At 40.9% G+C, this 25601-nt stretch overlaps 1 protein-coding gene across 2 annotated transcripts in view; it reads right to left on the bottom strand.

Annotated features, from left to right (window-relative positions):
* Positions 1-7907: 7907 nt before the first annotated feature.
* The window catches only part of SCP2 (sterol carrier protein 2), a 94160-nt gene continuing 76466 nt past the window's right edge, over positions 7908-25601 (bottom strand). The window contains exons 14-16 of one of the 2 annotated variants that reach the window (XM_036447656.2): positions 18511-18640; positions 12212-12291; positions 7908-8884 (exon numbers count right to left, since the gene is read on the bottom strand). In XM_036447656.2, coding sequence (XP_036303549.1) covers positions 8789-8884; positions 12212-12291; positions 18511-18640 — 306 coding nt within the window. In that variant the 3' untranslated portion in view covers positions 7908-8788. The remainder of the gene's footprint in view (positions 8885-12211; positions 12292-18510; positions 18641-25601) is intronic. The other variant, XM_036447658.2, reaches the window with a different exon arrangement.

Raw genomic sequence — 25601 nt, 5'->3', positions numbered from 1 at the left:
ATTATAAACCATCACCAAGACGTGACTAAACATGCAGGAAACAGGTATTAAAACAGAAATGGCAGGTAATGAGGATTATACAGAAACCTCGGCATTGCCCAGGTTGGTGCCTTCTGATTCAAAACAACAAGAAACAAGAACACTCAAGAGGGAAGGAATAATGACATACATATGGCCAGACACCTAGGGGTAAAGGAAAAGATTATCCTGAGGATCTGATGAGGAAAAAGGGGTCATAAGAAATAAGATGAGGGAGGTAAGGTGTGGCTATACTTCATCATCAGAGGAAAAAATTCCTTTTACTCTGAGGACTCAAAACCTTTCCTTATTGAGTAGAGTAGCAGAGTCCCAAATACCGAGTATGGCAGCAGCTTGATTTTCTGGACATTTAGAAATCAAATCACATGGTGTTGTTTTGTGTATATGGATTCCCTCTGAAGGATCTTGATAAAAGGCATTACATAACAAGCAGGGTATGATGGGAAAACCACAGGCCAACTCAGGGACTGAAGTCTTCTGGGCTCCTGTAACATCCCATAGAAATACTGTTGGACTTTTCTGCCGTATATTGTTTTCATCTCTTTCCCCCACTGGATTGTAAACCCTCCAGGGCATGAACCTCATCTTACGTTCTGTATACCTAAGCTGGTATGTCTAAACCAGAATTTAAGTTTAAGATTCTTTTTGGCTTCTAAATCTTAGGTTCTGTAAGGTCCCTTTCTAGCCCCAAAACACCATCGTTGCCATAGGCAGAAGGAACCTCCAAAGATGTCCATATCCTAACCCAGTGGTCGGCAAACCACGGCTAGTGAGCCACATGCGGCTCTTTGGCCCTTTGAGTGTTCTAACGCCACTTCTTCAAAATAGACTTGCCCAGGCCAAAAACCGACTTCTGTGCATAGGCCACGGAGTTTCAGTCATACTACGTGCAAGCCCACACGTGGTATTTTGTGGAAGAGCCACTCTCAAGGGGCCAAAGAGCCGCGGTTTGCCGACCACGGCTCTAATCTGTAGAGCCTGTGACTATGTTACACTACCTGCCAAAGGAACTTCAAATGGGAGTTTACCCTAGATTGTCCAGGTGGGCCTAACCTAATCACACCAGCTCTTCAAAACAGAACTTCATCTGGCTGGAGGCAGGAGAGATGAGGCAGAAGGGGCATCAGAGAGATTTGAAATGTGAGGACTCAACTAGCTTTGAAAATGAAGGAAATACAGGCAGCCTCTAGGTATTGGCTGCCAGCCAGGAAGCAGGGACTTCAGTCCTGCAAGAGTGTGGAGCAGATTCTCTTCCAGGGCCTTCAAGTAAGAGTCCAGGGCAGCCAATACCTTGACTTTGGAGCTGAGAAACCAGCCAAACCTACCCAGACTTCAGAACTACATAAATTTGAGTTAAGCCACTAAGTCTGTGATAATTTGTTACAGCAGCAATAGAAAACTAATACAAACGTTATTAAAACTGCATTTTCCGCCGAAACCGGTTTGGCTCAATGGATAGAGGGTCGGTTTGGGGGCTGAAGGGTCTCGGGTTCGATTCCAGTCAAGACCATGTACGTACCTTGGTTGCGGGCACATCCCCAGTAGGGGGTGTGCAAGAGGCAGCTGATCGATGACTCTCCCATCGATGTTTCTAACTCTCTCTCTCCCTTCCTCTCTGTACAAAATCAATAAAATATATTTTTAATAAATAAATAAATAAATAAAACTGCATTTTCCCACACATCATTTCACTAAACCTTCACAATAAGCATGACAGTGTTATTCTCTCCTTATTTTAGGAAACTGATGCTCAGAGGAGGATAAGCAACTTGCTCAGGTGACCAGCTAACAAGTACTTGAGCCACAAATCAAACTTTGGTCTTCAGGTTCCAATTCCTGAGAGAGTTGGGTCCCACACTGCGCTACCATCTGTGGCCTTAAATCTACCTTAAGATAAATAAAAAATGGACTAAAAAATATAGGACAAAAATAAAAGAAAACCAGGCTGCTTTCAGACAGTGAAAATGTAAAAGCTTTTGAATTCTCCTTTCTGTTTCTTCCAAAGATTTCACGTCGGGGAACAAGTCAGAGCATAGACAAGTAGACATAAGGTTCATGTCTTCCTCCTGGCCCAGAGAAGGAAAAAAGACTTATAAATGGCAAAAGGAGAAATCCTCAAAAGAGTGGCTGTCGAGGAACTATCTCCTCCCATAGAGATGCTCTCTCAGCCATTGCTAAGGTATGTCTTCCATAGTGAAATGCAGCTGGGTTTTGGAATATCTCTGTGGTTGGAGAGTTCAGTCTACTTGTGACCAATTTTTATTGTCAAGGAGTTCGCCTGATTTTCAGCCTGAAATTTCCCTTTTTATATGTCTTCCCTTTACTCCTAATAACAAAGAATAAGAAATCCTTCCCCTCTTTGGTCTTCCCATTTTTTAAATATTTGTGAACTGTTATCAGACTCTGCTCTTGGGTATCATTTTGCCAAGCTGAAGTCTCCTAAATCAGACTTTCTCTTATACTGCTGTGTCGTCATGTCTGAACTTCTTTCCCATTTATTTGAGGACTAATGAGGCGTTTAATCTTGAACCAAGAATTCTGTACACTACCGAAGGGGCCATAGTCTAAAAGGTAAATTATACAATAACCAACTTGGTGGTTGGCTAGAACGAGAACACTTACCGCTTGCTTCTCTGCCTGCAATTTAAATAAATAGCAGACTACAGTGAATTTCCCCCAATTTTACATAAAAGTTTTTGGCCACAAATCCAGGCACTAAAAGGTCAAGTATTTACTACAAGCTGCTGAAAACAGCACTGTGAATATTTACAAAGTATTTAAATGACTATTAATAGAACAGACAGACTAAATAGACATGACTTTTTGCAATAAGTTTTGGATATGACACATTTAAAAAGTATATTTCTCCAAGAAGTCTGAATAAAACTCCACACCAAATTAAACTCCCTGCCAAATGGAATCAGACGCCACATTTGTTAAGGGCCAGAAACCTGGCCCAATAGCCTCTGCTCTTACCAAGAACTAAAGACCTGTTTGTTTGCCGCCGTCTCCAGATAGATATTAATACTGGGCCTTTCCAGTAGATTTTGTGACTCTCTATTGAGAAAAACTCTAAAATTTGGCCAGACATGGCTATGGTTCCTGATAGCACATAAATCTTCCAGGGCCCTCATTAGCTGGTTAGTACTATAACCCACGTTCCCAATTCATATCAGTGGGGTCTCTAAACAAACTCAATCCCACAGAGTAATTTACCCATTGGTACAATCTGACTGATTACCTCTTTTTTCCCTCCTTTATTTTTAGTCAGTAACATCAAGCAACTTCTTTGTGCTCAAAAAACAACCATACCATGGGCAGCTAGAACTGTGATTTTGGGCTGAAATGTAAAACTTCTGAACATCAGTCAACTCATCCTAAATTCATTCACTTAGTTACAGATACTATGCAATGTAAATGATTCTTGAGGAAAATATAAGAATGTAGACAGTCAATAAAAAAATGCAGCTTGTCTCTAATCCTGAAGCCAGCTGATTATCTGAACTCAAGGATTGCCACAAAACGTTCCAATAAATAAATTGCTTCAGGTCAAAAAAATTCTTTTTCTCAAATAACATTAGGCACCACCTGTCTATTGAGTGCCTACTATGTGTCTGACATTTCACAAGAATTGCTTATTGCCTTTTTACAGAGGGAGAAACAGGTTCAGAGTCATTACCTCCAAGTCCCAAAGCCCTGTGAGTGCCCAGGCTAGGACCCAAACCCTCATGGGGAGGGCTCGGAGTTCTCCCACGATACCAGAATGCTCTAAATGTATCAATATTATTTTCTGAAACTGCATAAGTTTCAAAAGATAAAGCCATTAATTATAGGATTTAGTGTCATATTTTTTTCTAAGGTAATCTATATGAGGAAAATAGAAGTTTATATTTATATATGATATCACCTCTGAAGGTATTTTACAATTTAAAAAGAACTTTAGAGATCACTGTCTAATACTTTCTTCAAGAAACTTTTATTCATGTGTATTCTGGCAGACATGGTATTAAGGCTGGAGACTCGAAGATAAATGACATAGCGTTTATTTCCTTAAGGTGTTCAGTCTAATGAGATTCTTAAAAAAATTTTGCATCCCCCTTGTGCAGAGGAAGAAACTGAAGGCTGGTGAGGGTTAAATGCTTGTCCTAACTTAGCTTCCAGGAAGCCAACTTGACCTGAGACCAGATTCTTCTGATCACGCCTCCCTCTGCACCCCCACCTCCATCCTCCGCTTCCTAATCATGCTCTCCGTTGTTTTCCTACATCTGCAACAAAGACTGTGGAAGCCTGAGAGCTGGAATTCTCTAGACAAGTACAGCAACAAGACCACTGACTCTAATGCACGCAGAGCCCTCTAGGCCACCTTGTAAAAAACACGCAATAAAAGTGGCTTCTCATGTTTATTGCTTTGGGCTGCTTCAATCGTCAGTTGAACTCTGTTCTGAGAAGCTGCAAATATTTTCAAAGAAAGAACAGGACGGGTCAGGCTAATGGAGAATTTGTAATATTCTCTTTCATCATCAGGGCGCCAGAGGGTCACTGTAATAGAGAATGCATTTCTGTGGCGAGGTTCCTAGCCTCAGAGATTGTTATTCAGCTTATCTTATTTACTCACTTAATGACAGTAAGCCAAGACTTTGTGCTGGGGGATCGAACAGATGAACACTCGAGATGCGCTTCTCCCTGCCCTTAGGACGCTCTCTGTTCAGTGGAGACAGAAACCAATTACAACAAAGCAATGGGGAGCTCTCTTTGTGATGAACTGGGACAGCTTCCTGACAGCTAAAGGCATGAAAAGGAATTTGCCAAATGGATAATGTGAGGGTCGGGGAGAGGGAGAAACTGGAGAGGGTGGGCATAGAGACCAGCATGTGCAAGATGGCCTAATTTAGAACTGAAAGTATTAACTGAAGTGCTTGCTCACTGCCAAATGGAACTCTCCTGTTCTTACTCATAGCTCTTTATGTCACCAGTTCCAATCTAGCTTTTATCCCTGCTACTCCACTGAAACAGATTTCGTAGTGATCACCAATGACTTTTATTTTGCCAAATTTAATCCAGTAGATGATTTTTAGACATCATCCTACTCATCTTCACAGTAGCACAGGACACAGTTGATCACTCCCACTTTTTGGTTACACTGTACTCTCTTCTCGGGAAATTTCCCCCCACCTCTCTAGGGCCTCTGCCTCGTCCCCACTGCCAGATTCTTCCTCCTCTACCCGATCTGTAACGCTCCTCAAGGCTTACTCCAACCCCTTAGGCTCCCTAGGTGGTATCAGTCATTCCTGTAGCTTTAAAGACCATCTGTATGCTCATGACTTCAGAATACATCTCTAGCCCAGCCAGCATGGCTCAGTGATTGAGTGCCGATCTTTGAACCAGGAGGTCACTGTTCGATTCCCGGTCAGGGCACATGCCCTGGTTGTGGACTCAGTCCCCAGGATGGGGCGTGCAGGAAGCAGCTGATCAATGATTCTCTCTCATCACTGATGTTTCTCTCTTTCTCTCTCCCTTCCTCCCTGAAATCAATAAAAATATATTTAAAAAAAAAATATATATATATATATATATACACACACACATATCTCCAAGTTGACCTTACCTCTGAGCTCATCTTGTAAATCCAATTGCCTCCTTGCTTCTCCACTGGAAAATCTCTCAGGCATCTCAAAGTTAAGTTCATAAGTGGAGCCTATTATTTCAACCACTCTCCCTAAAACCTGCTTATCCCCTCATCATTCCAGTCATGACCCTCTACATTCAGCCGGCCTGTCACTGGAAGTCATTCTTGCCCCTACATCCAGTCACCAAGTCTGTCAGCTCTACCTCCACTTACTTTTCCACTTCCATAATATTTCCACCACTGGCGCCCTAGTCCAGGACAACACCTTCTTGCACCTGGGCATCCGCTCCTGCCCCTTCCCTCAGTACACTCTCCACAGAGCAGCTACCGTGAGTTTAAATCACTTCATCCCCATGCTTACAGCCCTTCTGTGATGACATCAGTTCTTTCACAAATGTCCCAACTCCATTCTCTACTTCTGGTACATGGCGAGGGGGTGGGGGCATGTGACTTTCTTGGGACAATGAAGTGGGAACAAGAGTGATTTGGATCACTTCTGGGTGGAAACTTTAAGAGCCAATGTGTGCTTGACCTTTTTCTCTTCCCCTGACATGATGGTCACAACACAGCTACTCCATTAGCTGGATCCTTCACTTAGGATATGATGGCAAAGTGGATACGCAGCACGAGTGAGAAACACACATACATGAAGCTCCACCTTCAACAGCTCCCAACTGCACTAAGAATGACATACAAACTCCTGACCATATGAACAGATTCCAGTACAACCAGCCTATGTGCCTATCCAACCTCATCTTAGGCCTGTCCTTCCCATTCACGATATTCCACTCGCATGGGCCTCCTGGCAATTTTTGGAACATGCCAAATTTTGGAACAGTATATGTCCTGCCAATTTGACTTCTCTTTCTACCCTTGTGTGCAATGTTCTTTGTATGGTCCACTCCGCAACCTTTAGATCTCAGCTTAAATATTACCTCTTCAGAAATGTCTCCCTTACCACTTTATCAAAGGCAACACATCTCTGGAATTCTTCATCCCAGCAATTTCCTGCACGGCTCACCACAGTCTACTGTTGAGGGGAGGAACTCACCACTGTCTCCAGTACCTAGCACTGTACCCTCCACATAGCACCCTATATATAAGGTAAGCATTTGATAAATATTTGTCCAATAAGTGAACTAATAAAACAAAGACTCAAAAAGTGGGACGTTAGAAACCACTACAGATGTCATATCACATATCACAGAGGCAAGGGGTAGAGGTTGTGGAGGGGACAGGAAGGGAATTCACAATACAGTGAGGGAACTAAGAATGACTATGATGTGCCTAACACTAATTTAGGTACTTTACATATGTTATCTCTCTAGGTTCCCAATAATCCTGGGAAGTCGATATTAGTATCTTTATAAATCAGCCAACTGAGGCTCAACCTGCTCAAGTAGGAAAACCAATAACAGCAGCCATTTTAATTACTAAAAAATTCTCTAGAATACATATAAATCGCACTTTTATGTAATACATTTCTATACAAGAACCGGTTTTTGGTTTTGTGTTTTCAGGCTCATCCTAAAGCCTATTTCAGGTATCACTTGCTATCGGAGATAAGTGAAGGCAGAATAATGTAGTAAAATCCAAACTACAGCAAAATCAGACATTTTTGTGGACACTTTTTTCTTAGTCTTTCACCTCAGAGTCAGAAGCTACTATGATTAGGAAGTAGGTCTGTGTTCCGAATGCATTTTATGGCACTTGAGATAAGCTTATATTGGCTTAATTTGCCATCTTGCCCCATCACCCAATGCTCTTCTGCTGGATCACACAGAAGCTAAAAGTTCTAAGGGGATCTGATCCACAGTCCTGATCAGCACAGGCTCCAACAAGCATCTAAAACTTAAATTGGCTTTTTGCCTCTGACCATCTTCGGGCGAAGTCACGTGTTAACAACAGAAAGGTGGAGCCTGAGTAACTCCCCAACAGTGTTCTGGGCTCTGAATTAGACTCACAGGATGATCAGAGCATCAGAAACCTCACAGACCACCTACTTAAAACCCCTCTTTCACAGCTGAGCAAGCAGGCCATGCAGGCAGGTGTCTGAGAGAAGCAGGAGTCCTGGCTCCTGGTCCAGTGATTCGACAACCCAAGGCTCTCTAATGAAGAACGGCTGATGGTGTCTAACTGACCAGGAGGCAGCCCTGGTTGGAAATCCCTCAGTGTTTCTCTCTTCATCTCCTTCACTTAAACAACCCTGAACAAAAAGGACAAACACAATAAAAAACAATGATCAGGAAGAGCAATTTAATTTTCTATTAAACATTCTTCCATTATTTTCCTCCTATCTTACTAAGTTATAAGAAATAACATTAGCATTAGAAAAACTAGGAAGAAAACTAAATGTGGGTAATTATTCAATTAAACATATGAAAAGAAATATTATAATAGGACTGAACTTTATAAACTTAAAATTAGATAATTTTGAAACTGTGCATATCAAAGCAAATTTTATTAAAATAACTCAACACTGATTTTTCAAGAAGGAAACTAATTTAAAAATATTTTTATTTTAAAAATAGGCCTGTGTTCAGCTATAAAATTCCCCCCCACGCTCTGATATTTCTTTTGTTTAGATCTGGGAAGAAAATACCATCTGGTGGCACAAAATGCAAAAATTTTCATTGTTTTAATCCCAGCACAGAATTTTAAAAATTGTTAATGGAAAACAGATCAAGGTCATTAAGGGCACAACACTAATTTCTGGCCAGCTTCTGGTATTTTGTTTCTCCCCTAGTTCTCCCAAGGAAAACTTAAATTGAATCTTCAGCAGAATAATCCTCAAATATTCTTCATAAGCAAAATGAGAGCTTTTGTTTACATGGTTTTTGGATTTTGCTGTTCCTAATTTTACTCTGGAACTCAATTTTACCCAAAACCATAATTACCGTATTAACTTTGTAATGCACAGTTGTATGCAATTCAGCAAAGCAGTAGTATACCATCAGGCTCTATTCACCCAGAGCTTAGGAAAAACAGGATTGGTCACACCCACTTAAAAACAAATCTCATGCTATTGCCAATGCTTGATTCGGTCTAAGTTCTGACAGTGAAATACATGGATATATATCTGTGAGTCTCATCTTGATTTCCAAGGTAGGCACAGGAAGTTCTTCACAGCTTGGCTTTGCCCGGCTGGAGCTGAAGATTCTGTAACTTCATAGCCAGGCCCATGTTGCCAGCGATTTTCAATTTGCCTTGAAAGAAGGCCTGTGAGTAAGAAGAAAGAAAAGTTGTTACTTAGTGTTCTTTGCTTTGTGACTGCTGATATTTCTAGACTAGCCAGCCCTGAGATCACTTATTTATCAGGTCTCGTACTCTCTTCAAAACATGAAACTCAACTTCCTGGAATAGATTTAAAACCAGATTCTTCAACAGGAAGGAACTATAAAAGCCATGCTTTACTTAGCGCAGTCAAAAGGCACAACTTTCCCAAGTATCTTTAGAAACTGAGCCTGTTTTTACCTGCCTTTTTCAAATACCAGGCGAGGTGGGTTCACACTAGATTGGCTTTGTCTAGAGAATTACACGTGGAAAGGAATACGGCCTGAAAATTTCAGAAGTCTGCTGAGAGGAAAAGGCACGTGTTTAACACACTCAGAAACTCCTGGAATATGATACGGATGACATGTCACCAACCTTCCCCTCCTTTTCAGTCTTCATGATAAAGGCCTTATCCCTGCGGAGGGAGGCGGCAGCCCGCTGGGGCTGAGGAGCCTGTGTTCATCTTTGGCTCAATAAGAAGAACCAAACCAATCCGTAATGCAGAGCCACAGTTTGTTCCATTTAACAACTGCCTGGGATTAGATCACATGATGCTTGCTGAATTTATCATGTAACAAAATCCCGGGAAAACTTGGGACAAATTGCAAAACCTGGAACACAGCCGGATTTCCCTGCTATGATCTCAGCCTTTTCACTGGATTCTTAAAATAAGGGCTGGGTTAAAAAAGCTCCCGGTAGTCTTAGCTGTTTAACAAGTACAGGAAGAAGGTAGGAGCCCTTCTGCCTCACCCAGGGGAGTGCAGAGCCCTGCTTCTCCTACACCTTCTAGTAACGGTGAGTAATTCCTTCTCCCCCACTCCCCTCCTCTGTCTGGACAAACTAAATATTTCCTTCCTATATGGCACTCAGCTTTCCGTCTGATGACTTAAAGGTCAGGTGCCTCAGAACACAATATATTTAACATATGTCCTTTAAAAATACGAGCCAGTGGCACCTAGAAGAGAAACTCACCATCCTTCCCCTTTTGAAATGAAAAGAGAAAATGACTTCTTATTTGTTAACTATTATGGAGAACACATGACTCTTCGCCCTTCAGGGAATCCAAACTTAAGAATCATTTTAATCTGGCCCTAGGTGTTCTTCGTACGTGCTTGCCGCTGGCGAGCACATGCTCTGTCTCCACTGCAGCCAAACACTGAAACTGTAATTTCCACTGCAGCTAATGGTTTCCAGTCAAACCCTCCACGGAGCATCAGGGAAGGCCATTAGCACATTAATAGAAAGGCCTGTCGTTTTTTATCTTTAGTTCCTTTGGGTGCTAACAGGTGCTCAAGAAAGACAAGCTGACACTTCACTCCCCGAAATGGGTAGTAAACAGATAAACGGAGTGAGCCCAGCGTGGTTGGTGTGTGAAGTCTGACCACCCTGCTGAGGGAGTGCACGGAGTGAGTGCCCAGTGGAAGGAGGAGCAGTGGGTGGGCAGGAGGGTGACAGCCAGCTCCTATACTGGTGGCCTCTGTTCTGTCCAGATTTTTGGAGCAGGCTCAGTGGGTAGAAATGCCAGTGCCAATGGTGTCTATTCAGTTGAAACATCACAAATGTACGTCTCTCCTTTGTCAACACATTAACTGAAATATGCTTAGTTGCTTAGAAAAAAAAACATTTTAAAAAAGAATACAAGTGGGAGTCAGATTTAGTTGTCTTATCCAATTTTTATAATTACTAGGGGACCATAGGAAGAAGACCTAAAACAAATCAGGCTGAGACAACAACAAAAAAAAGTTACAATGGAAAGAAATACCTGAGTTTCCTTTTTATTATCTACTAGAGGCCCAGTGCATGAAATACGTGCACAGGGGTGGCGGTGGAAGGGTCCCCTCAGCCCAGCCTGCACCCTCTCCAATCCAGAAGATCCTTCTCATAATCCTGGACCACTGGCTCCTAACCGCTCACCTGCCTGCCTGATTGCCCCTAACTGCCCCTCTCCTGCCAGCCTGATCACCCCTAATAGCCTCTGCCTGTCCGCCTGATCGCCCCCAACTACCCCCCGCCCCCAACGACCTCCCTGACAGACTGGTCACCCCATGCAGTCGGGTTGCCCCATTCAGTTGTTTGGTTGCCCCTCACTACCCCCCCCCCCCCCCCCCCCCCCCCCCCCCCCCCCCCCCCCCCCCCCCCCCCCCCCGCTGGCCTAGTTGTCCCACACAGCCTGTCCAGTCATCTGTTCAGTTGCGATGGTCACTTAGGCTTTTATATAGATAGATAGCTAATGGGAAGCTCTGTGTTCAGTGCTCTACTAAAGAATACAAGATGACCCTGGACAATTCGGGGGCCAGGGAAATCTATACAACACATAAAAGGTCAGGCTAAATTCTGGAGACAAGAAGATAAGATGGGGTTTGTTCCTTTAAGATAAGCACAATCTAATGGGGAAGAGAGGCACATTGATTCATATAACCCTAGCTGGTTTGGCTCAGTGGATAGAGCGTCAACCTGCAGAATAAAGGGACGCAGGCTCATTTCCAGTCAAGGGCACATGCCCGGGTTGTGGGCTCGATCCCCAGTAGGGGGCAGGAAGGAGGCAGCCGATCAAAGATTCCCTTTCATCATTGATGTTTCTATCTCTCTCTCCCTCCCTCTTCCTCTCTGAAATCAATTAAAAAATATTTTTTTTAAAAACACCAAAAACCTCATATAATGTGGCAAGTGCTAAGCTAGCAGCCCAGGAAGAGGAACAGAAGAGGAACTGGCTACAGCTCCCAAGAACTTGGAAGGAGGTCTGTGGAGATAATGTCTGAGCTTAGTTTGAGAGACAAGGGAAGGATCGATTAGGCAAAGATACAAAACGTAAAGGTCCCTGCTTTGTTCAGTCTCCCTCCTTCCACCTGATTGCTCCTGTTCTCCATGTATGCACCGCTCACTGAACCCCGAGGACTCAGCTCACTTGTCACTTCCTGTGAGCCTTTCTCTGACAGACCAGGAAGTCAACCAAGGCTGCTCCTTCCCCCACCCTCCCTGACCACAGCCTGGCATGGCACCTCCGATATCTGGCTGCACTTACTCTTTTGCAGATCTGTCTTATACCAAACTGTGGACGCCCTGAGCATGGGTACTATTTCTTATTCGTCTGGGCATTTCCAGCACACAGGACAGTGTCTGGCGTGTAGTCTGTTCCACACGTTTGTCGTTTGTTAAGTGAGCACTGAGTTTTGTGAGTGTGACCACTTTGCACTTCATGATATTGAAATGAGATAAAGTGGAGTGGGCTAAAAGCCCCACCTCCTGGAAGGATACAAGTGCCATCAGACTTACCGACTGAGGATTCATTTTACCCGTCATTAAAGCCAGCAAGTCCGAGTCAGCCATTGTGATCGTGCAGTCAGCCTTCTTATCTAAAACGGATATTTAGGAGAAGGATAGAGAGAAAAAGAGGGTTCAGTTTTATGTACACATTTTAGTCAAAGGCCACTGACTGCAACAGAATCACATCCAGACCAGAGCAGGGTGGGGAAATGGGCACTTCGTGGCAGCCTGGTAAAATGTGGCATAAATCACAAGCAACCTCAACATTTAATAAGAGAGAATTGACCAAGTAAATGATGGTATAGTGTAAACAATCATTTGTTCAAGAGGTATTCTAAAAGCATCTAAATATGCTAAGTTTTTTGTGAGGTTTTTTTTTTTTTTGAGGATTTTTAATGGATAGTGTACTGACATTCTCAAGAATACTAAATGCAGAAAATGGCTTTCTGCTAATATATCGTTGATGGTTTCATCTCTTAGATTTTTTCTAGTTTTCTATAAACTAGTAAACATGTAAGAGTTTTTATTTGTAATAAATATTTTAAATGGAACCACACAATATTTACTCTTTTAGGTCTGGCTTCTTTTGCTCAGCATTGTAAAATTCATTAATATTGGGCCACAATTTGATAATATTTTGAATTCTAAATTATTTGTACATATAGCAATAGTTCATTTTTACTATGTGAATGCACCAGAATTTACCTATTCATTCCATGGTTGATGTATCTTGGCAATGCTTCCATTTTGGGGCCTTACAAATTTCCAAAATAAATGAAATCCATCTATAGTGAAAGAATTAGAGATAGTGGCTCCTTTTGGGAGTGGGTTTGAAGGAAGGAGCTATGAGGGAGGTTTCTGGATGCTGGTAACATTCTGCATCTTGATCTGGGACATACATTCATTTGTTAACATCTATCAAGTTGTTTACTTCAGGTTGGACTTGGCCCATGGGCCACAGCTTTTCAACTCCCAAAGTAGATGATGGAATTATAGGAGAGTACTTTTTTCATTTTCTCTATCTTTTCTGATTTTTTTTTTTACACTGAGTAAATATTACATACAAAGTTTTAAAAATATTAATTTTAATATCATCAAGGTTTCATGAAAAAAGGCTCTAATATATCTTTTGGTAAATCAGCCAGGTCTACCTTAGACAAATGAGAGGTTTCAAGTACAAAAGAAAATATTCCCCCCAAAATCAAACTTATCGGCAGTATTTTAGGCAATCAATATAACAACAGTACTCCTCCTCAAATTAAAGTTGGCCTCTCCTAGAAACCAAGTCACTTTCTGTCTCACAATTCTGTTTTATTTTTCCTCATTGCACTTATCTGACACTACCTTATGTATTGTTATATGTGTTTTCCGTCTATACTTGTCCACTAGAACAAAACTTCGTGGGGGCAGAGCCCTTGTCACTTTGTTCACTGCTACAATTCTAGGCCCTTGAAGAGTATTAATACATAAAAGGCAATCAATAAATTTCTTGTTGAATAAATAATTTAGAATTCAAATTAATCATACAATCCATGCCTTAGTAACAGAAATGGGGGTTGCTATGTTCTAAGTGTTTGTGCCCCCCAGCCCCCAAACTCATATGGCAGGAATTCTAATGCCGCTATTAGCAGGCAGGGACTTTGGGTTATGAAGGCGGAGCCCTAATTGATGGGATTAGTACCTTATAAAAGAGAGTTGAAAGAGACCCCAAACCCCTTTCACCATGTGAGCCCATAGCCAGAGGGCTCTGGCTGTAAACCAGGAAGAGGGCCCTCACCAAACATGACTAGGCACGTTGACCTTGTACTTCCAATCTCCAGGACTATGAGAAATAAGTTTCTGTTGTTTATAAGCCACCCAGTCTGTGGATACATTAGTTATAGCAGCCCAAACAGATGAAGACAGAGATAAACTGTTAAATTATAGCATGCCTGTATTATTAAATAACTAAAACAAGATTGAAAACAAAAAGTTTTTATTACATAGCTTACAACTCAGAGATACCCCCAAACAAGAATGAGATTCAATAGCCATTCCATCTCTGCCTCTACAAAATTTCCCCTTATTACTGGAAAAGTATGAAGCCTTGAAAATGAAAGAATTGACAATCTAGAAAATCCAATTTTCTTGTAGCTATATAACATCAGAGAGAAGGGTGGAGGGATCTAGCAAACTGAGATAGTTAGACTCGATCCTATGGTAATAGTCCAAGAAAGGACTCTCAGTCAGAGAGGTGGCTTTAGGAAGTGAAGTCTATGCTGCTGCTGCTATTGCTGCTGATGTAGTATCAGCATCTATTGAGCTCATGCTATGCCAAGCATTCTATGTACATAACTCAGTGGATCATTACAACTCTATGAGTGTCAGAGAGGCCACATGACTTGCTCAAGTTATACAGCTGGGCTAGATGTGAGAGCAGATCCCATCTCGTAGGCTTTATGGCTCCTCTTGTTATTAGAAGGCTGCAAATCCATCACCAGCTCAGATTTAATTGAGAACTTTATCAAATCATCAGCATCTGAGGGGTCCCTTGCATTCTCAGTTCTCCAGAGTCTTAGAGAAGTCTAATGAGTTCGATCAAAATTAATGTTTAATATCTGGGTTGGGAAGGAAGCAGTGATTTACTGAGCACTTACTGAGCTACCGTGCTTTATGTCCCTTATCTCATTTAATCCTCACAACAGTTCCATAAGTAGGAATTATTCTCACCGTTTTCTAGATGAGGCAATTGGACTCAGGGAAGATATACACCTAATAAATGACAGAGCCACGGTTTGGGTGTCTCCAGAGGCTATGCTCTTTCTACTGTAGCAGGGGGACAGGAGATGCCGAGGCTTTCTGTATCATGTTCCCCACAAGGGGAGAGCTGACAACTAAGTAAGTGCTGAGAGGGCAGACTGAAGGACAGAAGAATATTGTGTCGTGTCAGATCAATCAAAGTCGGTTTCCTAAAGATATGCTATGTGAGTTGCTTCAAAGGAGAAGAGGAGCAGAATTCACGGGCACATAAGCAGGAAAAAAAATTATGGAAAATGCATAAAGTCTAAAGTATAATCATTACCACTCTTAGAAAACAAGCAAATGAAATATATTTAAGTAATTCTTTGTTAACGGTAAGAAAATCCCTCAACACTATGTGCATGCCAAACGTACTAGCAATTCTCTAAGATGCCAGTTCAAACTAGGACAGGTTATTGATGCTTTACCATAGCTGATCTCTAACAAACGGGCACTTGTTGGCTGATGTAAAAGGAGCTGGCAATTTCCAGCGGTGGCTTTTACTGAGTAAGTCCATGTTTCAGCACCACCCTGGCTGCCAGCATTGTCAGTTTCAGCAGAAATTACCTCGCTCCAGGGTAAAATCCCTTCAGGTCTGGGAGGGGGCACCTAATGAAGGGAGAGCTCATTGCCAGAGTCCTTGTGCAGGGAACAAGGTTTTCCTGAAATTATGCAATAGCTTTCCATAAGCATATTATTTCTCGTGACAAACAAACACCAATAGCAAAACAGAAAAAAAATTAAATCACCTTAACATCTGCTTGGGGGTATCAGAATATAATCCTATAGTATCTATAACTCTTCAGTCATAAAAAAAATAAAAATAAAAAAAAAAAAAGGCACTATTTCCCAAAAGTTCTTTTTATTTCTAAAAGGTAGACTCTAGATGAAGCAGCTCACAGAAGTCAAACATATAGTCCTTTATTGGCCACTCATTTTGAGAAAAAAGATTACATATATAATTCAGGAACTTTTTACAACAATGCCGTCCTTTCCACACCAGATGGAAGGCTTTACTTCTGCTCCCCTTTCCCTTCAGTTAATCTTTAGTTGATTCCTTAATTAACAGCACATTTAGCATTGCTCGTAACATTTTCTCCTGTCTCCTAACCTTCCTTCTACCTGTGTTCCTGCTGTCAGCCTGTCCTCCAGGAGCACCCTCAAAACTGTATCAGTTATGAACCCTACCATCTTTGATAGACCTCCTCCTCCTACACAGCTTAGGGTCCCATCAACTTCACCCCAATATCCTTGGCAGTGGGCCTGTAACAGCATCCCTTTTTCTCACTGCCCACACTCAGGAGACCCTTTCCGCTCACAGTGGCAACATGCATCTTCCTAGCTGCTCTCTATCCTCTGACTTCTCCCTTCCCAGTTCATCCAGTCTATTGCACTAACTCGATCCTCTAAAACACAGATCCTCTGACTTCCACTTTTCTATTTTAAAAAAGTTTTTTCAGATTCCTAATTGCTTGATTATTCGTCAAATCACAAGCATGGTATTTTAAACTCTCCAAAAAGCTGGTTCTCATCCATCAGATTCCTTTTTTTTTTTTTTTCTTAAATATATTTTATTGATTTTTTTACAGAGAGGAGGAGAGAGGGATAGGGAGCTAGAAACGTCGATGAGAGAGAAACATCGACAAGCTGCCTCTTGCACACCCCCCACTGGGGATGTGCCCGCAACCAATGTACATGCCCTTGACTGGAATCGAACCTGGGACCTTTCAGTCTGCAGACCGACGCTCTATCACTGTGCCAAACCGGTTTCTGCTCATCCATCATATTTCTTATAATGGCTCTCTCCAACAAGAGAAACCTAACATACAATACAGCTACCACTTACTGAATGCTTACTAAGCATCATTCATTCATTCTGCTGTCCACTTTTAAATTATTTATTTTACTGAAGGTTTACCATGTGTCAGGTACTATTCTAGGCAATTCAAATGGGGGGAGGATGAGCAGAAAGCAAGTCAATAATAGTAAGTAAAACACTGTATGGTATATCAGATTGTGACAAGAACCATAAAGAAAAATAAAGAATGGTAATAGGGGTATGATTTTAAAAGTGTGGTTAGGGAAAGTGTTCCTGAGAAGGTGACATTTGGATAAAGATCCAAAGGAAATGAGGGAATATGCCATGAGGGCATCTGAGAGAAGACAATTCGAGGCAGAGGGGACAAAGCAGAAAGCTCCTGAGGTGATACCCCATGTTCAAGCAACAGCAAGGAGGCCAGTGTAACCGAAGCAAAGTGAAGGTGAGTGTAGTAAGACTCAGAAAGCTGGGCCAGGTCATGTGGTGCCTTGTATGATTCTGAGCATAGGAGGTCACAATTTGACTTAAGTTTTTAAGTGATCGTTGAAGCTTGTGTGCGGAGAAGAAATCTGCAGGGGAAAGGTTAGAAACAGGGAGACCAGGCAACAAAGTGATGGAAGCGTAGGCCCAGGTGGCAGAGGTAGAGGAGGACAGAACTTGCTGATGGAGTAGACTGCGGAGTCTGAGAAAAAGAGGAGCCAATGGTGACCTCAAGGTTTTTGGACTGAGGGACTGGTAAGACAGAGCAATAATTTACCGAGATGGGGAAGACAGTGAAGGAGTACATAATTAAAAGGGAGTGAGAGGAAGATCAGTTCATTTTTCTACATGTTGGTTTTGTGATATCCATTAAGTATCCAAAGTAAACTTGTCTATTAAGCAACTGGATACACACCTTGAAGTTCAGTGGCTGAGTCCATGATGATGGTATCTGGGAATCATCAGTGTAGAGATAGTTTTAAAAGACTGAGACTAAATGAGATCCCCAGTAGGTAGACCTGAGCTTTGCAGCACTCCAATGTTTAGAAATTTGGAGATGAGGGGAAAACAGGAAGAGAGGCCAAGAAGGAGTAGCTAGTAGGTAAGAGGAGCGCCTGGAAGACGAAGGGTATCATGAGGGCTGGGAATTTAGCAACATGGTGGTCACCAGTCACCTTGATAAGAACAGCTATTGCACAGTGATGAAGACAAAAGCTGACTAGAGTGGGTTCAAGAAAGAATGGGATGGAAGAAATGGAAAGCTATGGAATAAATGGTTGGCAGTACGTACATAAAAAAAGAAAGACTGGGATGAGAGGAAGTGGAGATAGTGAGTATAGACAGGTTTTTCAAGCCATGTAGCCATACACTGGACCATGTATTTTACAGATTACTTAAGAGATATTCTCTTAATCCTCCCACCAAACCTGTGAAATAGGTACCACAAGTACAGATCAGAAAACTGAGGCTCAAGGAAGTCAAATAATTTATTCAAAGTCAAAATCTGAGAGTGGCAAGGCTAGGACCCGAATCCAAGTTTGTCTAATTCCAAAGCCTAAGACTGGCGACTCTGTGATAGTTTCCCAATCTTCGTAAGGAGGCAGCTGTGATTCCCCAGGATTCACTAGTTTAGCGAGGTCCTGACGCCAGCCCATTTTGGGGACACCAAAGCAGACTTCCATTTTCCTTTGTGAACCTGATGTGTTCCTGTAAAGGCAGTCACTGCACTGACCTGAGTTAGGAAGCACACATCCTTTGCCATTCTTCACATCCACCACCCAGGTGGCTTCTTTACCCCCAGGGCCATCCTTCACCTTGAAGGCAAAAATACCACCGATTTTCTTCACAAACTGTTCCCCTTCCTGGAAAGAAGAATAACATTAGGAGTTGTTAAGCTCATTTCTCTGGCTGTTTCCCAGTCAAATTAAATGTTTAAATAGATACATGACGTAGCAGCTGAGCCAGCAGGGGCAGTCCCCAAGCTCCCTTAAGATATTTTACCCAGAAAAGTCTGAAAAGCAACCAGGCAACAAGTCTCTCATCTGCCAAGCCTTTCATTAAGAATGGCTTTCTGGATACAACTGGTGAAAGGAAAAGGATGGGGGAGGAAGGACAGCATTCTCCGCTGAAACAGTCTCAATAACTTCTGAAAGATTCACTCTGGCATCTCTATTAGTGTATGAATCCTCTCTCTCTGTGTCTATTTTGCGGTTAAATTCTTTTACATACATTTTTGTTTGTTTCCCACAATTAAAGATACATGGTTCTGAGATCAAAGTCTTTTTTTTTTTTGTCAACCCATTTTCTGAATTAGTATAAAGAATTATCAAATAATATACCATCTACAACTTACTTTGGGATCAGGAAGAACAAAGCTGAAAAAATAACCTCAGATACACATCTCTGTAGTTTGGTTCCAATCTCTCCCCTTCATTCCCACGCTATTTCGTCTTCCCATACTGCAATATTTACTGACTGAAACAATGATTGGCACCAGACATTATTCTGGGCACCAAGAATATAGAAGTAGGAGTTAGAGTGATAATACACTATGATGATTATGACAAGATATTGGGATAAAAGGAAACACAGGGGACTAGAGGGAAACACAGAGGACAGCTTAGCGAACTAGCAGGTGAAGGGATAACAACCTCACACACCTTAAAAATAAAATAATAAAATAATCATTTTAATATAATTATTTTTCTTCAGAGATAAAACACATTTTATTGTGGAAAATTAGAAAATATTAATAAGCAAAAAGAAAATATAAATAATTCATAATTTCATCACTCAGAGAAAATATTTTAGCATATGAAGTGTTTTACAATCCACTTTTCTATTTAATACCATTATCCTCATTACTATATCATTTAATATTCTTCTACATAACTTTAAACACCATATATAGTATTTAATTGTAGAAGTGTATTATACTTAACTGATACTCTATTGCTTGATATTTAGATTAGTTCTAACTTTTGGCTCTTATAACAATGCTGTGAGTAACATTTGTTTATCTAAATATTTTTACATAGCATAAGTTACAAGAATTAATCTTTGCTAATTAAGAACACTGCATCTGGAATCAGCATAGGTTTAAATTCCTGCTCTACCACATACTTACATTACCCTGCGCAAGTTACTAAACCTCTCTGAATTTCATTTTTAGATGTGAAATGAAGATAATTACACTAGTGTTATATAACTCAGTTGTATGAAATTTAAATTTTGTAAATACCCATAAAGCACAGAGTAGCTGCTCAATAAATGTTAGCATTTTTTTTTTTGTTTTGTTATTTTCCTCTATGATCTGTCTGCTATTTCTGTGCCACTATTATGGCTTTATAATATACTTTATTCTTTAGTATAGTAAATCCCCATCACAATTACTCTCTTCCAAATATTCTTGGCTATTCTTGCATTTGTTTTGAACTTTTTCCTCCTCTTAGATTTACATTTTAATCATTTAGTTAATTTTACCCTACCCTCAACTCCTGCCCTGAAAATTTTAGATGGGATTACATAAAATATACAAATCTGTTTAGGGGAGAAGTAGTATTTTTACAATAGTAAGTACTTCCATCCATGAATATGGTATATCTTCAAGTGTTCTTTGATGCCCCTTGGCAATATTATGCCTTTTTCTTCGTCACATTGGCTTTTGTACATTTCTTGCCAGGTAGATTCTTAAGTATTTCATATTGCTCTTATTAATAATACTAGAAACCCAGTGCCCAAAATTTGTGCGTGGGGGGAGGGGTCTCTCAGCCCAGCCTGCAATATCTTCATTCTGAGACCCCTCGGACCAGTATGACATCCCTCTCATAATCTGGGACCGCTGACTCCTAACTGCTCACCTAGCTGCCTGCCTGGTCGCCCCTAACTGCCCTCCCTGGCCAGCCTGGTCACCTCTAATTGCCTCTGCCTTGGTCCCCACCACCATGGCTTTTTCCGAAAGGATGTCCAGTCTAACTAGCACATTACCCTTTTATAAGTATAGATCTTTCCCATTATATTTTACTAGAGGCCCAGTACATGGATTCGTGCACCAGTGGGGTCCCTCAGCCTGGCCTCTGGGGATCTGGCCGAAACTGGTTCACCAAGATCCCCCGAGGAGTCCCGGATTGCAAGAGGGTGCAGGCCAGGCCATGGGACCCCACCAGTGTACAATCAGGGCTGAGGAAGGGACTACAGGAGGGCTCAAGGGCATGTCTAGCCTGACTCACCCAGTCCTGATCATCCAGACCCCAGTAGCAAGCTAACCTACCAGTTGGAGCATTTGCCCCCTGGTGGTCAGTGCGCATCATAGTGACTGGTCAAACAAGTCAGAGGGACAATTAGCATATTAGGCTTTTATATGTAGAGATGACTGGGTTACAACAAATGTATAGAAAATATATTAATCTTTATTTATTTTGGAACTGGCTACTTTTTTAGTTCTCTTATCATTTCTAATAGTTTTTATTTTCCACCTTCTTTATTTTATCCTTATATCCCTATAAAAATTTACTTCTAAGATTCTTCCTTTTGGTATCATTTCATTCTTTTAACAAAGATTTAAGTGTTTACTATGTTCAGACACTGGGATAAATGCCTGAAGTACTCAAATAATTATTATCCCTGAGGAATTTACATAAGCTAACATCAGATGCTGACCTCTATTTCTATGCATGCAAGACATCCTGATCTAAGTTATTCCTTCTTGTTGTGTTTGTTTGTTTTTATAACAGCTTTATCAAGATACCATCTACATACCATAAAATTTACCCTTTTAAAGTATAACTTAGTGGTATTTTAATATTCAAAGTTGTACAACCAACACCACTATCTAATTTTAGAATGTTTTCATCACCTCAAAAAGAAACCCATTCCCATGAGCATCACCCCTCCACACTGATTCTTCCCTTCTGCTGGTCCCTGGCAACCACCCATCTACTTCCGTCTCTGTGGATTTGCTTATTCAGGACATTCCACACAAATGGAATCATGCAGTACATGGTTGTTTGTGACTGGCTTCTTTCACTCAGCATGTTTCTAAGGTCCATCCAGGTTGAAACATGCAACAGCAATTCCTTCTTTCCTGTGGCAGAGTAATAAATATCCCATTGTATGGATGCAGCACATTTTGTTTAGTGGTTCATCAGCTGGTTGTTGTTTCTCCTGTGCAGCTATTACTATCAGCGATTCTAGCTAAAAAGGAGAAGTAGTGTAAAAGTTCTTGAATAGACATAGGCTCTAATTCCTCGTAGGTATATATGTATTTAGAAGTGAAACTCCTGGCGCATAAGAAGATGTCTAACTTCTTTAGAAGCGACCACACTGTTTTTCTAAAGTGGCTGCACCATGTTACAAGCCTACTGGCAAAGAATGAAGGTTTCAGTTCCTCCACATCATCAACATTTTAATCTTTTTTTATTTTAGCTATCCTCATGGCTGTGTCCATCTTTTTCTTCTACATAGATAACACACGTGAACCTATCTAGAATCAACCATAGTTCCTAGGACTCCAAAGACTCTATTCTAAAAATATTTAGTCTAGGCCTATTTATCTCAACAGTCATAGATGCATTTCTTACATGTGGTGTCCTGAAATCAACTATCAATACTTACCTTATATCAGGAAACCAAAATGACTGTCAGATGTTTTTTTTAAGTAAAAAAAGAAATTCTCTTATTTTGGCCTCTCTTAAAAGGTCTCACTCAAATTATTTTAAGTTAATTTGGGGGGAAAATATTAACAACAATAATAATCTTTGGAGGGCTATAAAGTTGTTGGTTTTTTAATATTTTTTATTGATTGTTTACAGAGAGGAAGGGAGAGAGATAGAGAGCTAGAAACATCCATGAGAGAGAAATATCCATCAGCTGCCTCCTGTACACCCCCCAATAGGGATGTGCCCGCAACCAAGGTACATGCCCTTGACCGGAATCGAACCTGGGACCTTTGAGTCCGCAGTCTGACACTCTATCCACTGAGCCAAACCGGTTTCGGCATGGAGGGCTATAAAGTTTTTTAATGCTATTATATACTTTTTTCTTTAATCTTCATAAAACTCTGTAAATAGCTGGACAAGTATTAGTATTAGCTCATTGAGCAGAAAAAAAGAATTGAGCCTCATGAAGATTAAAAATCCTTCAGACTATTCTCTATCCAGCCACCAAGTAATCCATCTAACAATCCATCTAATCCTTACGTAATCCACCTAACACTTTCAGGTTTGGGTTTCTAAAATGGCTCCCCACAGACTATGGGATGAAGTGTGTCTTTACATATCATTCAAGATTCTTCATGATCTGAAGGATATTCATCTGTTGTTTTCAGACACTTAATGATGTCCCTCGGGCTTCCTGTTCTAAGAATACTGACCATTTTAAATTCCAGGAACACAGGTCTCCCCATGCCCTTGCTCGTGCCCTTTCCCGGGTCACTCACCTCCTCCTGTTCTCCATTCCTACCCCAAGCTCACCAACTCAAGTCTCAGCTCACATGCTCACTGTTCTGGGAAGGCTTTCCTGTGTCTGCTGGACTTTGATAGCCCTTTGCGTATACATTAGGTCTCTTGCTAAAGCAGTTATTTTTTTCCATGTCTCTCTTCCCACTAAACTCTACGTTCCCTTGGGGTCAGGTTAGTAAGTAGAACCACCAGAACTAAATCCTAGGTTGTCTTAACACCAAATACAATGCTCTCTCCATTTGATTATAGCATACTGCAAAGTAGACTATATCAATACTTCCAAACTTTGGACTATGAAAGCAGTTTGTCACCAACTGCTTTCATAGTCTAAAGTTTTAGACTGAACTAAAAGAAAGTTCAAAGTCTTCCCACATTACTTGAAATACTTTATCCCTCAAGGTTCTGTGGAGACAATCTGGAAGAGTGGCTAATAATGCTGGTGTGTTGGGCCCTCCAAGAGTCAAGCTTTCTTTGGGGCCAGCATCTCCTAAATGGCTATTTCTAGGTGCAACCAAGCCATCTGCTTGCACAATGCCTCCAGACCAGAGAGCTATGACAGACACCAACAAGTTAGAGCAGGATACCATCAGCAAACATTCAGAAATTCTACCTATACACTTGGAGGAAAATTCCTCCCCCCTCCTTAAAACAGATGTAGATTAATTTTCAGAACCATCTGATCGTCTTACAACCTTTGGTCAATAAAACATTTCAACTGAAGAGGGAGGGAGAGAGTTAAAAGGGGAAAGCAAATACACATTTGTTGCAAAACCGGAGACCATTAATACTAACAAAGTTCTAAGTGCTTCCTTGTAAAGTACTTCTTTCTGAGTAGGTAAAGGGTCAAGGAGTAGATCCTGTCGTAAACATAATCAGAACAAAAAATTAACAGAATTCAGAGAAGGGCAACAGGGTATTGCTAACAAAGACAAAAGTGGAAATAAAATATCTTGCCGGGTTTCCTTTGCTAAGGCAGAAAATGCATGAATTGACAAAAGATTCCAAGACTTTCTTTCACTTTCTAGCCTTGCAAACATTTAGGAAACTGACAATCGTGGGAAGGAGAAGAGAAACAAGGGGACAAGGTCCATGCAAGTGAAGTTATGGAAGGAAAAGAATTAAAGTGGGAGCAAGAAGCATACATTTGCAAAGCTAAATGAGGACTGTGAAATAAAAACAGCCTGCTTTGTTAATTCCAATAATGAAGTATCCAATGGTTGACATCTAGCCATACTAGATACCGTATTTTTCGGACCATAAGACGCACTTTTTTCCCCCCAGAAGTGGGGGGAAAAAGTCCCTGCGTCTTATGGTCCAAATATAGCCTACACATATACTTTTAAAAAAGTTTTTTTACTTGCCCGGCTCTGTGTGGTCTCTGTGTGCTTGCCCAGCTCTAAAATGGTTCTAAATGCTGCTGTTTACTTTACAGGGTTGATTACATGTGTTTATGACTGTGATGTTGGGTTTTAATGCACATAAAATATTTTAGGACACTATTTGTTTCAGAATCTTTTTTTCTTCATTTCCCTTCTCTAAAAACTGGTGCGTCTTATGGTCCGGTGCGTCTTATGGTCCGAAAAATACGGTACTTTCTAAACTAATTATTTTTATTTGGTATTTTTAAACAGAATAAAGTAAAAAAAAAAAAAAAAAAAAAAGGACAGCTTGGCAGGAGCAACTATACTACGGGTTACTCTGTTGGTGGCATGAAAAAAAATGTTTTCAAGCTAAGCCCCTTAGAGCCCAATTTTATTTTAGTGGACATTTGAAAGAAATTTTCAAAAATAAGATTTTTCCCCCCACTAGATTAGCAAAGATTAAAACAAACAACAACAAAAACAAAAAACAAAAAAAAACAGCCAACTTAGTACGAGTGAAGATCCGAAGAAAAAGAAAGTCACTCTCATGTGTAATTTGGCAACGTGTCAACATGCAAAACACACATATCCAACTCCCTGCAATTTCCCCCTTTAATTATTTATGCTAAGGTAATCCTGGCATTAAGTACTTAAAGATGAGCTCAAAAGGAAATTTATTAAACCAATGTTTTACTTACAAAATTTAAATACAACCTGACATCCATCCTGGAGTCTGGTTAGATTATGGTACATACATTCAATCATGTACTATGTGGTCATTAAAACTGATGGTAAGTCAGAGACAGACAAGTACCATATGATTTCACTCATACGGTGAATTCAATGAGCAAACTGGACTAACAAACCAGAGAGAGACAGACTCCTAGACAGAGAGCAGGCAAGCAGCTCTGGTGGGAGGGTTTTTGCGGAGAGAGGATGGAGTGTTGAGCCTGGACATGAACTACAGTGTGGTGACTATTGGGGAGGAAGGAAGGAGCATAGTT

The sequence above is a fragment of the Pipistrellus kuhlii genome, unplaced genomic scaffold, assembly GCF_014108245.1.
Source record: "Pipistrellus kuhlii isolate mPipKuh1 unplaced genomic scaffold, mPipKuh1.p scaffold_m20_p_2, whole genome shotgun sequence".
In the NCBI taxonomy this organism is placed as follows: domain Eukaryota; kingdom Metazoa; phylum Chordata; class Mammalia; order Chiroptera; family Vespertilionidae; genus Pipistrellus; species Pipistrellus kuhlii.
Note: the sequence above shows the minus strand (reverse complement) of the source record. Positions and strands in the feature narration are given on the sequence as shown.